At 47.7% G+C, this 12,752-nt stretch overlaps 1 protein-coding gene across 1 annotated transcript; it reads left to right on the top strand.

Moving 5' to 3' along the window:
- Nucleotides 1–274: 274 nt before the first annotated feature.
- On the top strand, nt 275–11,253 carry PBK (PDZ binding kinase). The gene is made up of 8 exons (XM_081854971.1): nt 275–378; nt 1,777–1,848; nt 3,489–3,585; nt 5,209–5,351; nt 6,773–6,942; nt 8,313–8,442; nt 8,628–8,798; nt 10,605–11,253. Exons 2-8 carry the CDS (start codon nt 1,791–1,793, stop codon nt 10,808–10,810), a joined length of 975 nt encoding a protein of 324 aa, XP_081711097.1. The 5' UTR covers nt 275–378; nt 1,777–1,790; the 3' UTR covers nt 10,811–11,253.
- Nucleotides 11,254–12,752: the final 1,499 nt, after the last annotated feature.

Genomic DNA, 12,752 nt, shown 5'->3' with positions numbered 1-12,752 from the left:
TTTTCTCCCAAGAAGCAGGCGTCTTTTAATTTCGTCACTGCTGTCACCATCTGCAGTGATCATGGAGCCCAAGAAAGTCAAATCTCTCACTGCCTCCATTTCTATTTTACATAATATATGTAGGAACACAAGTGAACAGCAATGAACCTGCACAAGCAAGGCTGACACCGAAAGATAAAGCATCTGTTACGCCCCCCTTGCAAATGCCCCCGCTAAACACATAGTCCCCAACTCCTTCCTATCTCCATCTCCTCCCTGGCCCCGCCCCTGCCCCGCCCCCTTCCTGAGCCTCGCCGGCCACCGTCGGCGCCTCTCGCTCCCGCCCAGATTCAAACGGAGGCAGCTGTGCAGGGAGCGGGCGGCGTCCGGCTCTCCCAGGTGGGGGGAAGATCGAAGGAGGCGCGGGGGGGGGGGTCGGGGGTTGCAGAGGGCGACACCCCCCTTCAAAGTGCACGAACAAAAAAAGGAAGGAAAGGGAGGAAAAGCGACCCCAGGACGTCGCCCCCCCAAGTTCCCAAGGAAGGGGGTGTGATGATGGGGGGGGGTCCTTGATTGTGCAGGGCCTTGGGGGGCTCGCAAGCCCTGTCCCCCCAGCTCCTCCCCTAACTGTCCCCCCATCCTCTCCTAATTGTCCCCCCATCCACTCCTAACTGTCCCCCCCATCCTCCCTTGTCCCCCCAGATCCTCCCCTAACTGTCCCCCCCCATCCTCCCAAACCTCCCCCGCAGCTTTTTATTTTGGGGGTTGCAAAGGACCCTGGCGGGGGGGGGGCAGTTCATTTAGGGATTTCCTCCCAGCCCCCGTGGAAATTAGAAACCTAGAAGAGGTGCCCTCCCTGGGACGTGGCACTTCGGGGGGGGGGGGGTTGTAGGATTGGGGGGTCGTGGTGGTCATGTATGAGGAAGTGGGGTGCAGTGGGTTTGCACGAGCCCCAGTCCCTACCATATAAAGGTAAAGGGACCCCTGACCATTAGGTTTTTAATCAGAGGTTGAAGGCCATCTGTCATGGATGCTTCAGCTGAGATTCCTGCATTGCAGAGGGTTGGACTAGATGCCCCTTAGGGGTCCCTTCTAACTCTACAATCACAACCTGACTTGTGGGAAAATAGTAGTGCTAACCCCACATAAAGGTAAAGGGACCCCTGACCATTAGGTCCAGTCGTGGCCGACTCTGGGGTTGCGGCGCTCATCTTTTTATTGGCCGAGGGAGCCGGCGTACAGCTTCCCGGTCATGTGGCCAGCATGACTATGCCGCTTCTGGCGAACCAGAGCAGCGCACGGAAATGCTGTTGACCTTCCCGCTAGAGTGGTACCTATTTATCTACTTGCACTTTGACATGCTTTCGAACTGCTAGGTTGGCAGGAGCAGGGACCGAGCAGCGAGAGCTCACCCCGTTGTGGGGGTTCGAACCACCGACCTTCTGATCAGCAAGTCCTAGGCTCTGTGGTTTAACCCACAGCGCCACCCGCGTCCCATAGCTGTCAACTTATCTCTTTTCTTGCGAGGAATACTATTCGGAATAAGGGAACTTTAAAAAGGGGAACGTTGACAGCTATGGTCCCTACGCACCCACATCCCGAATGCTCCCAAAACTCCTCACCACCATCACATTTAATTTTTATGATTGAAAGTTGTTTAAAACTGCTTTTAACGTGGGGTTTTAAGTGCCCTAACCCATCTTGGGAACTTAGGGTTGAATGGTGGGTAGATAATGGCGATGATAACTGGGGGGAAAGCAATTGGGACTGTAATAACTCTTCTCTCTCTCCCAACAGAATAATTCTCAGCCATGGATGTGGAAACTGCTTTCAAGACCCCTAGCAAGCCACCTGGGGGGAAGAGATCAGGTGAGGCTATGCTTTGTCAATGTGTGTTAGGGACACACATTGTCCCGAACACACAGGCAAAATTGGGTGCTCATTTAAACTATAAATGCTTCCCTCTATAATAAATAACAAGAGGAAAAATTAAAAAAACTTTTTTATTAAAAGATGATCCAAAAAGAACTCCCTTAAGAGAATCAAGTCTTTTTGTCTGAAGACAGTCTTTAAAAGAATCTTTAAACATCTTTATAGATGTTTTCCTCTGTGTTAGAGATGGGGAATCTGTGGCCCAGAATCTCTGAGCACTGGCCACCTAATAATAATAATAATAATAATAATAATAATAATAATAATAATTTATTATTTATACTCCTCCCATCAGGCTGGGTTTCCCCAGCCACTCTGGGCAGCTTCCAACTGAATATTAAAAACAATACAGCACCAGACATTTAAAACCTCTCTAAACAGGGCCGCCTTCAGTTGTTTTTTAAAAGTAAAATAGTTGTTTATTGCGTTTACATCTGCTGGGAGGGCGTTCCACAGGGCAGGTGCCACCACCAAGAAGGCCCTCTGCCTGGTTCCCTGTAACCTCACTTCTCACAGGGAGGGAACCGCCAGAAGGCCATCGGAGCTGGACCTCAGTGTCCGGTCTGAACGATGGGGGTGGAGAGGCTCCTTCAGGTATACAGGACCAAGGCCGTTGGCTTGGATTCATGGGATTTGGCATCCAACCACATCTTGAGGGCCACAGAGTCCCCATCCCCGCTGTAGCTAAATCTCCCTGGTAGATGCAGATGAGAGGTTTTTGTTTTGCTTCTACTGCTATTCTCCAGGGCAATGAGTGAATGGTCTCTAAATATTGGAACTACAGGTCCCATCATGCTTCACCATTGGCCATAGTGGGTGGGGCAGGTGGAGGCTGAAGTGGAGACCGTCTGAGGGCACAAGTTTCGGGAAAGCTGGTTGGAAGGATTCAAATGGAGTCTTGCCATACCCTACTCTGTTTGAGAAACTTGTAACAGGAGGGGGTTTGCCATCCTTAAGAAGGGGAAGAAAGTATCAGGTGTGTTACTGTTCTGTTGTCTATGGAAAACATATGGGGTGGCGATCTTTCTATTTCAAATTATTTTTTATTAGTTTTCACAACATTATAAACAAACAAACACATAAGACAAATAATCATAAATCATAGCCTTATTAAAAATTACACTTATTAACATTGTTAAGTGACTTCCTCGCATCCCCTTGGTTGAATTTCATTGCATATCCTTTTAACAGTTTTCCAAATCACAGTTCTTATAAAATTTAACTTAAACATTAAAACCCTTAAATCTTCACATTATGAAATTAAGCATATTAATTCATCACTTAACATAAATAAAATCCTAAGCCAATTAAGTATCTGCAAGCTGTTTTCAGTTAATTTAACTTAACATATTTAACTAAGTAATCATTAAATTTAATCCACTCTTCCTGATACTCCTTCTCCTCTTTCTGGTCGCGGACTCTTCCGGTTAGGTCGACTAGCTCCGAAAAATCCATCATCTTCATCTGCCATTCTTCTATCGTTGGTAATTCTTGGGTTTTCTACTTTTTACATGGGGTGGCAATCTTTTCTTGCATGTCTAATAACAAAAGCAACATCTCTGTTTTTGGAAATACAGGGCAGAGTGGCTCTTCACCCTCAATAGCTATTCCGGCCTCTCCCTTCATGCAGAAGCTTGGGTATGGAACTGGAGTCAATGTTTATCTTATGAAAAGGTAAGTTGTCTTAAAGGATGGTGGGGACTTCAAGCAGCAAGATTGATATTGCCAAGTGGAGTGGATTTATGCTGCTGGGGGCTGGGAAAGAATATGTATTTATTAAATGTGTTATCTTGCCCCTTCCTCCCTAAGGAGCCCAGGGCACATTGGAGTTAAAAACTCAAAATAAAACAAGTGCAATTAAAAAAATAAAACAATTGCTTCTAGAAACAGATACTCTCAAGGGTAGTACCCGTATTTTTCGCTCTATAACACGCACCCGACCATAACACGCACGTAGTTTTTAGAGGAGGAAAACAAGAAAAAAAATATTCTAAACGAAACAGTGGATGTATGATTTTTGTGGTTCATGCTGTGGCCACAGACATGTGATCTGACAGTGAGTTTGGAGTAGCCCAATGCAAAAATCCTGAGGATCCATGTGGACCCATGCTTTGTAACCACGTTTTTGCACCACTGCGGCCCCAGGCAACAGTGGGTGCGTGATTTTTTTGGTGCAAGATGTAGCCATGGACATGCTATGTGATCTGATGGTGAATTTGGGGTGACCCAGGGCAAAAATCCTGAGGATCCATGTGGATCTGTGCTTTCTAACCACGTTTTAAGGGGGGAGGGAAGGAAAAGCACTCAAGGGACAAGGAGCACGCGTGGGGTGGGTGGAGAAGGATGCTGCTAATAATGAAGAAGAGGGGTTTAAGGGGAGAAGGCTCCTCTCCTCTCCCACTTTGCTCCTTTAAAGCAAGCCGGCTCTGCTTTTCTCCCTCCTCCCCGCTCATCCCCGGCTTAGTGAGCTGAAAAACTTTGCTGCGATGTAGCGAGCTGAGTGGGAAGGAGAGAGGGACAGAAAGCCTGCTTGCTTTAAAGGAACCAACTGGACAGGAGCCGCTTACACTCGTGTAAGCGGCTCGTCTCCTCTCTGTCCCTCTCTCCTCCCCACTCAGCGGCTCTTCTCCCGCTTTGCTGTTTCTAAGCGAGCCATGGAGGAGGGAAGGAAGGGGAACCATGGATCCTCTGCTCACGACTGCAGCAGATCCCCCCCCCCCGCCACCCATAGGCATTCCCTCCATAACACGCACAGACATTTCCCCTTACTTTCTAGGAGGAAAAAAGTGAGTGTTATGGTGCAAAAAATATGGTAATTTAAAGGCTGCCAGGAATATTTGGTTTAGTAGAGCACCTGCCAGATTTGGGGTAGAGAAGGCGGTCTCCCCTGGGTCTATATGCCTATTTGGGTGAGTTGTCTTTCCCTGTGGCTCAGATGCTGGAAACACTTAACTGCTGCGCCGGCTAATTCATATGGCGTCTCCTGTTGGTTCTTAATATGTACTTACAATGTACTGCAATCTGGATTGACTGAGGATCTGAAAGGATTTCTGGACTGAGGGTGTATTTAGAGACATACTATAGTAAAATTAATTCTGGATTTGTCAGAGCACCTGATCTAGGGTTGGGGTAAGAGAAATATGTGCCGTTTCCTCCTAAATGTCATAATAATATGGCCTCTGATTAAAACTGATTCAATCTGCTACGTCGGCCGTCCTCAGAGTAGGAAGAAAACACGTTACTGTGGTCCAAGAAATCTGGTTTGCCCTTTCTCTGATTTCCATAGTTTGCTTCCAGGTCTCCCAAAGGTATCTCTCGCTCTCCCTGGGCTGTGAAGAAAATCAACCTCAAATGTGACGCCAGCCGGAGAAGTACATATCAGCAAAGGCTGAATGAAGAAGCCAAGATTCTAAAAACCCTTCAGCACCCAAACATTGTGGGTAAGCTTTGAATGGGGGGAAATGGGGGGTCCTCATTCAGACCTATTAGCTAGAGGCGGGTTTTCCCAGGCTGATATTTGCCTATGTGCAGACATGCAGGAGCCTGCAGCCTCATATGGCCCAGCCATAACTGGCATTAAAGAGTAGGGCCCACTGATCTGCCCCATGGGAATGTAGCAGTGGGCAGGGTTGGCGGTTGTAGACCAGCTGCGGACTGCCAGGCTATGGCATGTTGAAGAAGCCTGCGTTTAAGCCCATGAGGACTTATGTGCCAACGGGATGGAGGTGGCTCTTCTAAATTATTCAAGGGTGTCCAAGCAGCTTTTGTTCCCTAGCTGTAAAATGTGAATAGGGAACCTGCCTCAACTAGTGGCTGGGAATTGCAAAGCACCCGACCAACTTGCCTGTCTATTGAAGTGATCTTTGGATGCTCTTCCACGTTCTCTGCCATGAGTTAAAATGGGTGATGAGCTGAGAGCCTTCTTGATGGTGGTGCCCCGTTTTTCTCCCTAGGGAGGCATAAAGGTAAAGGGACCCCTGACCGTTAGGTCCAGTCGTGGCCGACTCTGGGGTTGCGGCGCTCATCTCGCTTTACTGGCCGAGGGAGCCAGCGTAAGCTTCCAGGTCATGTGGCCAGCAGGACTAAGCCGTTTCTGGTGAACCAGAGCAGCGCACGGAAATGCCGTTTACCTTCCCGCCGGAGCGGTACCTATTTATCTACTTGCACTTTGACGTGCTTTCGAACTGCTAGGTTGGCAGGAGCAGGGACCGAGCAATGGGAACTCACCCCGTCGCGGGGATTCGAACCGCCGACCTTCTGATCGGCAAGTCCTGGGCTCTGTGGTTTAACCCACAGTGGCACCCGCATCCTAGCGCCACCCGCGTCCTAGGGAGGCATATGTAGTTGCAAAATTTTTATCATTATTATTTTATTTTATCCTTATTTTTATCCAAGGTGTACTTTTAATACCATTACGGTTGTACCTAGGTTCTCAAATGCCTTGGTACTTGTACGTTTTGGCTCCTGAATGCTGAAAACCTGGAAGTAAGTATTCCAGTTTTGAAGCGTTCTTTGGAATGCGGACGTCCAACGCGACTTCCGCAGCTTCCGATTGAGTGCAGGAAGCTCCTGCAGCCAATTGGAAGCTGTGCCTTGGTTTTCGAACGTTTTTGGAAGTCAAACAGACTTCTGGAATGGATTACGTTCGAGAACCAAGGTACGCCTGTATTATAAATATATGTTATCTTTTATCTTGCTTTGAAACAGCGCTAGAAGCTTCATCAATAAAATAGGAATACTTGAACATGGGGGAAATTGTGTAACAAGGATAAAACCTGGGAATAACTGCAATGTGGGCTGGTATTAAATGGAGGTCGCTTTTCTGGCCCATAAACAAATGGCTGTGCGCTTGTTTTTGAAGGCTACCGTGCGTTTGCAGAAGCTAAAGATGGGAGCATGTGCCTTGCCATGGAATACGGGGGAGAAAAGTCTCTCAATGACCTAATTGAAGAAAGGAACACGAAACATCTGGGGCCCTTTCCAGCTGCCACCATCCTGAAAGTTGCCTTGCACATGGCAAGGGGCCTGAAGGTAGGTCTCTGGAGGTTGGCATGGGATGCCTGTAGCGACGGGAGAGTCATTGGTCTCGAGAACACTAGCTTGGCTAAAAGGCTTCTCTGGTTCGGAAGCAAAGGGAAGAGTCTCTCTCAGAGGGAAGTGACTGTCTGAGGTTGGAGTGCCAGGGATAAGAGGTCCCAAGGGACTGCGGGAGACAAATAAAAGGTCCCGTTCACAGCGGGAGCAACAAGCTGTGAAGGGGGCAAACGGAATTGGACTGGGGGAGACTGGTTCACGGTTGGAAAGCCCTTTAGAATGCAGAGTGGTGATACCATGTCCACTGCTGCAAGGCTGGCGGTCTGTTGCACAGTCAGTTACTTTCAGCAGTACTAACTTACTATTTATTTATTTATTTATTTATTTATTTATACTGCACCCATGTGGCTGGGTTTCCCCAGCCACTCTGGGCGGCTTCCAACAAAATATTAAAATACCGTAATGCACCATACATTAAAAGCTTCCCTGAACAGGGCTGCCTTCAGATGCCATCTAAAAGTTTGGTAGTTGTTTTTCTCTTTGACATCTGGTGGGAGGGCATTCCACAGGCTGGGTGCCACTACTGAGAAGGCCCTCTGCCTGGTTGCCTGTAACTTGGCTTCTCGCAGTGAGGGAACCGCCAGAAGGCCCTCGGCGCTGGACCTCAGTGTCCGGGCAGAATGATGGGGGTGGAAATGCTCCTTCGGGTATACTGGATCGAGGCCGTTTAGGGCTTTAAAGGTCAGCACCAACATTTGAAGTGTGCTCAGAAACGTATAACACGTGAAAGTGATGTGGCCCCTATTTACAAAGAGCGGCATGGAACCAGGGCAGGAATTTCAGGAGGACAGTTGAGTAGGGATGACTTGACAGAAGGAGAGGAGTTTGGCAGAGGTGTCCTGAGGAAGTCATTGCGGGGGTTTACAGTTAGCTAGGTGAGTTATCTGGCTTGTCACCTTATGTTGGTCACTCGCCTTTCTAACATTTCTGTCTCTTGGCAATGCTGGCACCATCACAAGCTGCTTTAACTCATTGAAATCACTTACTGACACTATTCGTGTCCTTTGAAGGTGCCACATTGCAGGATTTTAAAGTCTGGGGTGTCTGCCAGCATCTACATTGCTTAAAGATCAGGCTTTTCCAAGATGTGTGGTCCAAGGATCCTGAGTGAATTAGGGCAGGATCCCTAAAGCAGGGGGCCTTGAATCTCTACTCTTCGCTTTAACAGTGCCTGGCACTTGAGGTGAAAACTTGAGAGGCATTTCCTGAAGAGAGACTTGCATTAAAGCCCACACCTGCCTAGAAATTATCTTTCAGTTCTGATTCCCTTTGGTAGCAAGGCACTCATCCTAACCTCTGCCTTTCAGTATCTACACAACGACAAGAACTTGCTTCACGGTGACATCAAATCTTCCAATGTTGTCATTAAAGGTGACTTTGAGTCAATAAAGATCTGCGACGTGGGCGTTTCACTGCCTCTGGATGAGAATATGACGGGTATGTGTGGCATCTTTTAATGTCCTATGGCTGCTGTCTCAATGGCCAAGTCCTCTTTGCTGCATCCTCCCTTCTGCTTTCTGCCCCTGCATCTCTGCGTCTGCCTTTGCTCTGCTTTACTCCTGGCAACTGGGAGGTGCGCACCAGGTCATGAGAATGGCTTTGGATTTTCTGTTTCCATGCAGTGAGTGACCCAGAAGCTCATTATATTGGCACGGAGCCCTGGAAGCCCAAGGAAGCGCTCGAGGGAGATGGCCCCATCACCGACAAGGCTGACATCTTTGCATTTGGGCTTACACTCTGGGAAATGATGACTCTCTCGATACCTCATCTTAACCTGGAGGAAGAAGATGAAGGTGTGTTTGTGCTGCTTCCTTTTGGTCCAGCCGAGTGCAGACTTGCTCACGAAGCTGGCTTTCTGTGCTGGTCCCGGGGGGGGGGGCGTTACCCTGAGGCATGGTCAGAGTCCGGTCCTGGGCCGGGGGTCTGGAGACTGTCCACCAAGGGCGAAGCGGGCTCCAAAGCAAGAAGCCGGGCGTGGTTGGGAACTCCGGAAGAACTTCCTGACAGTAAGAGCTGTTCGACAATGGAATTTGCTGCCAAGGAGTGTGGTGGAGTCTCCTTCTTTGGAGGTCTTTAAGCAGAGGCTTGACAACCATATGTCAGGAGTGCTCTGATGGTGTTTCCTGCTTGGCAGGGGGTTGGACTCGATGGCCCTTGTGGTCTCTTCCAACTCTTCTATGATTCTATGATTCTAGGTCTGGGTGCTGGCAGAAGCAGGTTTCCAACGACATTGCTCCCACAACCTGGGAGTGGGCAGACTGGCCTTTATCTCCTCTGAGGCCAAGGGCCGGCCCCGGCCCACAGGTGACCCGTCTCTCCTGGCCTTAAGGCGAGCACTCCTCCTGAGAGAACTTAGTTCCCTCCGCCTCTCTGCCCTGAGCCTCTGCAGCTCAGGAGAGGCTGGAGGGTTACTGGACCCAGAGGCAACCTCACCTTCCCCTGACAGGGTTGGGAGAGGCGCACCTGCAGGCAATGGGTCCTCAACCACCTCCGGAGCCAGAGTGGATTCACCTGGTGCCTGCTCCTGAGGATCCAGCACAGGTGCAGGCCCTTCAGATCCAAGCCCCTGCCCCGGCTCAGCCGGCCCTGGAGGCGGGGACTCCTGTGCAGGCTGCGACTCCTCAGGTTCAGCCTCTGAATCAGATTCCCAGGCCATCACACTTTCTGTTGGACCAAGCTTTCTATGGTCTTGGGGAACAGGCTCTGGCCTAGGGACTTTTGAGCATTATTTTGCAGCCCAATACTTTGAAGATTTACCGTATTTTTCGCTCCATAAGAAGCACCTGACCATAAGACATACCTAGTTTTTAGAGGAGGAAAACAAGAAAAAAAATATTCTGAGCAAAACAGTGGATGTATGATTTTTGTGGTTCATGCTGTGGCCACAGACATGATATGTGATTTAACACTGAGTTTGGGGTAGCCCAAATAAAAAATCCTGAAAATCCATGTGGACCCGTGCTTTGTAACCACGTTTTTGCGCCATTTCGGCCCCACAAAACAGTGGATGTGTGTTTTTTTTGGTGCAGGCTGTAGCCATGGACATGCTATGTAATCTGCTGGTGAATTTGGGGTGACCCAATGCAAAAATCCTGAGGATCCATGTGCTTTTACCTCCCCCCTCCCAGGCAGCCTCCTTTATTGCTAGTGTCCCTTATCCCCCTCCCGATCGCTTGCTTCGTTTCAACACCCCCTTTCCCTCTTTCTTAAAAAAATTAAAAGCACAATCTGCTTTTCGCCCCTGGGCAATTCGGCTCCAGGGACCACACATTCACTCCATAAGACGCACAGACATTTCCCCTTACCTTTTAGGAGGAAAAAAGTGCGTCTTATGGAGTGAAAAATACGGTAATACAACTTTTACTCAGTTGTACTTAAATTTAACATTTCCAAGGGATAAGAGAAATACTTTTGTGAGTGTATAACAGTCCGCTTGAGTTTTGCATTTTAAAAAGACCCTCAAGTGATTTAATTTTGTGCCTTTCCTAGAGCATGCTCCTTCTATCCCCTTTCCCTCCTCCTTTGATACCAGCATGACAACCGCGAGGGCCTTTATTTCATCTGGTGACTGGCTTGCTCTGGCCTGTTTGTCTCCGTAGAGTCTTCTTTTGATGAAGATGACTTTGATGAAGACGCTTATTACGCTGCCCTTGGGACTCGTCCGCCACTCAACATGGAAGAGCTGGATCCTTCCTACCAAAAGGTCATTGAGCTGTTTTCTCTCTGCACTATGGAGGAGCCGGAAAAGCGCCCTGCCGCTGCACATATCGTGGATGTTTTGGAGGCAGAAGGATCCATACAATAAGTGCCCTCTTCGACAACCCTGCACTACTGTGGCAGCTTCATTTTCTTTTAGAAGTTTCTTTTATTGCTTTCTGTGTAGTGTTCATACATGGGGATATGGACTTTTAGTTTCCCATAGTTTTATATTAGAACTGGGGTTTTTTAACAAGGTTTCATTTCAAGCTATTTAGACGCTGACTGTAAAAATTCCGTATTCCACAAAGTTGTGTCTTAAGTCACACACACACACACACACCCTTAGCTGATGCTTAGCAGCTTTGTAGTTAGTTTTTCAGTATTGTAAATATAAAGCAACTTGGTCAGGTCTTTCAATTCCCTTCCCTGCTCCTCCTCTTGTTCTGGTTGTGTTTGCGTTGTTCATTTTGATCTTGACTTGTACTTTTCTCTTATGAGTAAATGTCAGAACATTTGTGGCTGTTGAAATAAAACCTTTCAAACTTGTCAGTTCGGCACAAAAACTGGTTTATTTTCTTGTTTAGAAAATGGCTGTTTGGCAGTGAGGTGATGTTCCTTGTATCTGATGTATCTGAAGAAGTGTGCATGCACATGAAAGCTCATACCAATAACAAACTTAGTTGGTCTCTAAGGTGCTACTGGAAGGAATTTTTTTGTGTGGGGGGGTGATGTTCCTTGGTTATCTTTTGGCTTTGCACCACCTATGCACCCGCGTTTTCATTCGTGTGGCCGCTAGGCTCTCCTGTCTGATGTAAAGTTAGGTCCCTCTGCATTCAACTACTTGTTGGGCTAAGGATCAAGACAGTCTGGGTTTCATTCCCAGATGAGTCCAAACCTCCAAGGAGCTTGTTAGGTAGGAGGTTGAAATCCAGTACCTTTGTTAGTATACTCCCAGTTCTTCTTACAACACGCCTGGGGCTCAAAACTAGACAAGACAGCTGAGATGGTGGAGTTGAGGCTTAGATTTGTTAATTACTGAGGAGAAACTGGGACAAATATTGGGGTGTTTCTATTCCAGATCATTCATGTAGGGTGGGATAGAACTCTGCAATGGCAAACAAAATGGCATGACAACCATACAGGCACACAAAATTTAGCTGTTTATATGCTGATGCCATAAGGCTCTGAGCCAAGATGGGGAAACTACGTAGTGTTTGGTACAGAATACAGTGGTACCTCGGGTTAAGTACTTAATTCGTTCTGGATGTCCGTTCCAAACCTGAAACTGTTCTTAACCTGAAGCACCACTTTAGCTAATGGGGCCTCCTGCTGCTGCCATGCTGCTGGAGCACAATTTCTGTTCTCATCCTGAAGCAAAGTTCTGAACCTGAAGCACTATTTCTGGATTAGTGGAGTCTGTAACCTGAAGCGTATGTAACCCGAGGTACCACTGTAGTGGACATAAAAGCAGCGTGGATTATAGAAGACAATCCCACCTCATGCACAAGACATCTGAAAGGATTCCATGTGGGGATTAGGACCACGATACTGAAGAGGGTTTTGTTTCAGAGATTCTACTCTGATAAACCCAGAAGCAGCCTCCTTCATTTGAATCTGACACAAACTGCTACAAGAGATGATGTTCCCACATAAAAAACTCCTTAAATTCATCATAAGCTGTTCAGTCACTCTAACAGGTGTATTTGTGATGTTGGTGTTCTATAACTTCAATGGCATTGCTCTGGCACCCACTTAAAGGAGTAAAACAAGTAAGAGTTGCATTGGTGCACCAACTTCCTGAAAATGAAAGCAATCCCTTGCTACTCCAGCTTGATAGGAGTTTTAAATCCTTCTGGCAAAAGTCCCATTTTCAGCAAACAGGCTGTATGTGTAGCAGAAAATTAGCTCAAGGCCATAGTGAAAGGCATAGCCAGAAAGCTTACTCTTAGGTGATAAAAGATAAATTACATAACAAAGCAAGGCCCCATTTCCAGCTTTTGTGCCTCCATTTCAGTGAGATCAGCTCCCCTTTCCATTTCAAGAGGCTG

This window comes from Podarcis erhardii, assembly GCF_964252035.2.
Source record: "Podarcis erhardii genome assembly, chromosome: 3".
In the NCBI taxonomy this organism is placed as follows: Eukaryota; Metazoa; Chordata; class Lepidosauria; order Squamata; family Lacertidae; genus Podarcis; species Podarcis erhardii.
This window is presented reverse-complemented; position numbering and strand designations above follow the sequence as displayed.